General features: G+C 43.3%; 1 protein-coding gene across 1 annotated transcript; it reads right to left on the reverse strand.

The window, feature by feature from the left end:
* On the reverse strand, positions 1204-2867 carry LOC18770466 (UDP-glycosyltransferase 71A15). Its single transcript, XM_007202922.2, has one exon. It carries the CDS (start codon positions 2831-2833, stop codon positions 1394-1396), a length of 1440 nt encoding a protein of 479 aa, XP_007202984.1. The 5' UTR covers positions 2834-2867; the 3' UTR covers positions 1204-1393.

Here is a 3195-nt window from a genome sequence, read left to right on the forward strand (position 1 = left end):
AAACTTTGAAATTTAATGATATTGCTTGATAATTTGAGGTTGAGGGTGTACAAGCCATCATGTAATCATGATTTACTCTCAAATCTGATTTGAGGCTTTGAGAGCAAGGATCTGGTGGGTTTTCGGTGGGTCTTCCAGTAAGGAAGAGAGAGAGTGAGTGGAGGGACTTGTGGGGAGGGTTGGGTATGTTGAGAATTTTTTTTTGGGTGGGTGTGTTGGGGGTGACAGTGGAGGGTGTGAGTTTGGAGGTGGTTCTTGGGTGGGGATTGGGAAGAAGGTGGGTAGGGGGCGAGGGAGAAGATCATAGAGAGAGATAATATTTTTTATTTTATTTTTTTTATAAACAAACTTTGTACTTAACAAGTGTCAATATATTTAAGGCATAAGGGTAAATTTGGAAAACAGATGCTAGGTTGTCTCATGTATTAACAAGATCGGTTTAAGTGTAACAAAAGTGACACATGTCATGAGGTCAGACAAATTAAGGTAAGGAATCGTGTATTGTTGTTGGTTGAATTTTTGTAATATGATTGTTGATATCTTGATTGGATAAAATCGTATTTTTGTGGTTTTGTAATGCCCTATTATTATTTGAGTGTTGCTAGTTCCACAACGTGTTTTATTCCTCCATCTAACTTATTTTTAAAATTTTAAAGACAAATTTATTCTTTTATAAAATGACTTCTAAAAAATTAAGAAATTTGGAATGGGTGTTTGTGAAACTGCTCATGAATATCGCCACAAATTGTCATTGGGCATTAATGATTTTGATGTGTGGTATCAAATGAGAAAGTTGATAATAAGATGATGGTACCATCAAGTTTTTGTAATAACAAGATGTTGGCCTTTTGAAACTTTGTAGTTGTTAGGATGTTGGTCAGGACTATCAAGTTTTCTCGTCCTTAAATAAGAATAGCTGTCAATGGTATAAATAACGTGATGAGAGTAATGAGAGAGAGGCACCCTTTAATTTTCCTAATATGAAACTTTTTAGAATAAAAGGGAAATGTGGTACGCAACCTGCTGGGACTCAAAACCATTATTGAAAGAAATAAAGCACTTGTATATAGCCAACCCAACTCTAACAATGCGTTTAGTTGGTAGGAAAAAAGGACTTGGAAATGAGAAATCAAGTTGAGACTCGAGGTATGGAAAAATACAGGAAAAATGAAGCAAGCATTTCATTTTCTTATTTACGGGCCATAATTAGAAAACAAAAAAATATGGTACATGAAATAAAATGGCGCATCGTCCTAGTGACTTTTTTAATATTACCAAAAAAATGAATATTCCATTTCTCTTGACAGGAAAACCTATAGGATTTATTTCTCACCAATTTATTTCCGTGAATCAAAAAGTAAAAATGATCTTGAGCTTTGGTGAATAGTAAAAGTCAAATCTGATCAATAAAACGTCCCAAGGAAGAGTAGGAAGAACCACCGTCCATCAAGGCTTTCTTGCTCTGTTGGCTCATCTCCTTCACCCTCTCCCTTATATCGCTGTCATGCTTCATCACGTGCCTTATCCCTCGCTCTATTTCCTCTGCGTTCACAACCAGTTGGTTGTCCTTAGCATCTATATTAATATCCACTGCCAGCCCCAATTCCTTCACCAGCTCAAACGCATTCAATGGTTGCTCTGCGTACAATGGCCATGCGCCAACAGGCACGTCGTACCACAGACTCTCCAATGTGGAGTTCCAGCCGCAATGGGATACGAACCCTCCGATCGCCCGATGAGCCAAGATGGCCACTTGTGGGGCCCATCCTATGACCTTCCCGATCCCAGCCGTTCGATCCAAGAACCCTTGGGGCAACACCGACTTGGGATCCGCATGGTCCTTCGGCATGGCAATCCAATTGCCCTCCTGCGGCGGTTGGCGTAGGGACCACAAGAACGGGAACCCCGTGCGCTCCAGCGCACACGCGATCTCCCTCACCTGGGCCTCAACGAAGCTGCCCATGCTCCCAAAGCAGAGGAAAACTACAGACGATGGAGGCTGGTCATCGAGCCAATCGAAGATATCAGACTTTTGATTAGCATGGTCCCCACCTCTCCCCTGCGGGAGATCATTGCTCTTCAGATTCAGTAGCGGACCCACAGGGAACACGGGCGGAGTTTGACTTTGACTATCAGAAAGAGAACGAAGAGCATGGGGTTCTAGATCCAAGAACGTGTTTACCAAAATACCTTTGGTTTCTCTAAAACGTCTAGCATGGCTGAGGAAAGATTCAGCACCCTCCTTGTCGAGAAGTATACCGGGCAAGACTCTAGCAGGGACCGGACAGGCAAAACTCGGGACGACCAGCTCAGCGGCAGGGCCCATCAACTCAGCGACGTGCTTTCCGCCACTCTCGTCTCGAAGCCTTTGGAGGTCCAGCATAAACCCAAGAGACGCAGCGTTGGAGGTGTAGAAGATGTAAGAAGGAAGCCCAAGCTCGTTTGCCACGTCGACAATGGCGGTGCAGAGCATATCAATCACAAGCCCGGCAAGCCGAGTCGCCTTTGAGTCGGCGAGTTTGGCGATGGCGTCCCTGATGAGGGGCTTGCGATCTTCAACAACGGAGAAGGAGGATGCGGTGGTGGGGCCAGCTTCCTCTGGGAGGTTGACGAAGCTGATGCGCTGTTGTGATGAGACTGAAGAATCTCTAGTATTGTCAGTGATGAAGTATTTGTGCTGGTCGTCTTCCACCGCCGGTAGCTTCGTGATGAGGAGGACTGTGATGAAGAGGTGGTCATCTCGAGCAACGAGTTGCTTTGCAATCTCAACCGTTGAAACAATGTGGCCAATGGCTGGGGATGGGATGAACACAAGGTGTGCTGGTCTCTTCATCGATTTGGGAAGTTGGGATGAAGATCTATGCTGCTGAATTTGAATATATGGGAATGAAAAGCTCGTCTGGTTGCCTATAATATTTATAGATACGACATATCTGAATATGCCAACTACTACAATAAAGCAAATCACAAAACTTCTAAAGACATCCACGCAAATGGAATCAAAGCAGGAACTGAAGAAGTGAATCTGGTTGCCTATAATATTTGGGTGTTTTTATTGGAACCACATTTATTTACTACCTCATTATTGCTCACCGCTTTATCCGTGATGTTTTAACATCATGGGATATACATCAAGGGCTTGTTTGTTACACTGTGCAGGTATGGACTGGCTTGGTTAAGATTTTATATCACGTT

The sequence above is a fragment of the Prunus persica genome, chromosome G7, assembly GCF_000346465.2.
Source record: "Prunus persica cultivar Lovell chromosome G7, Prunus_persica_NCBIv2, whole genome shotgun sequence".
Taxonomy (NCBI): domain Eukaryota; kingdom Viridiplantae; phylum Streptophyta; class Magnoliopsida; order Rosales; family Rosaceae; genus Prunus; species Prunus persica.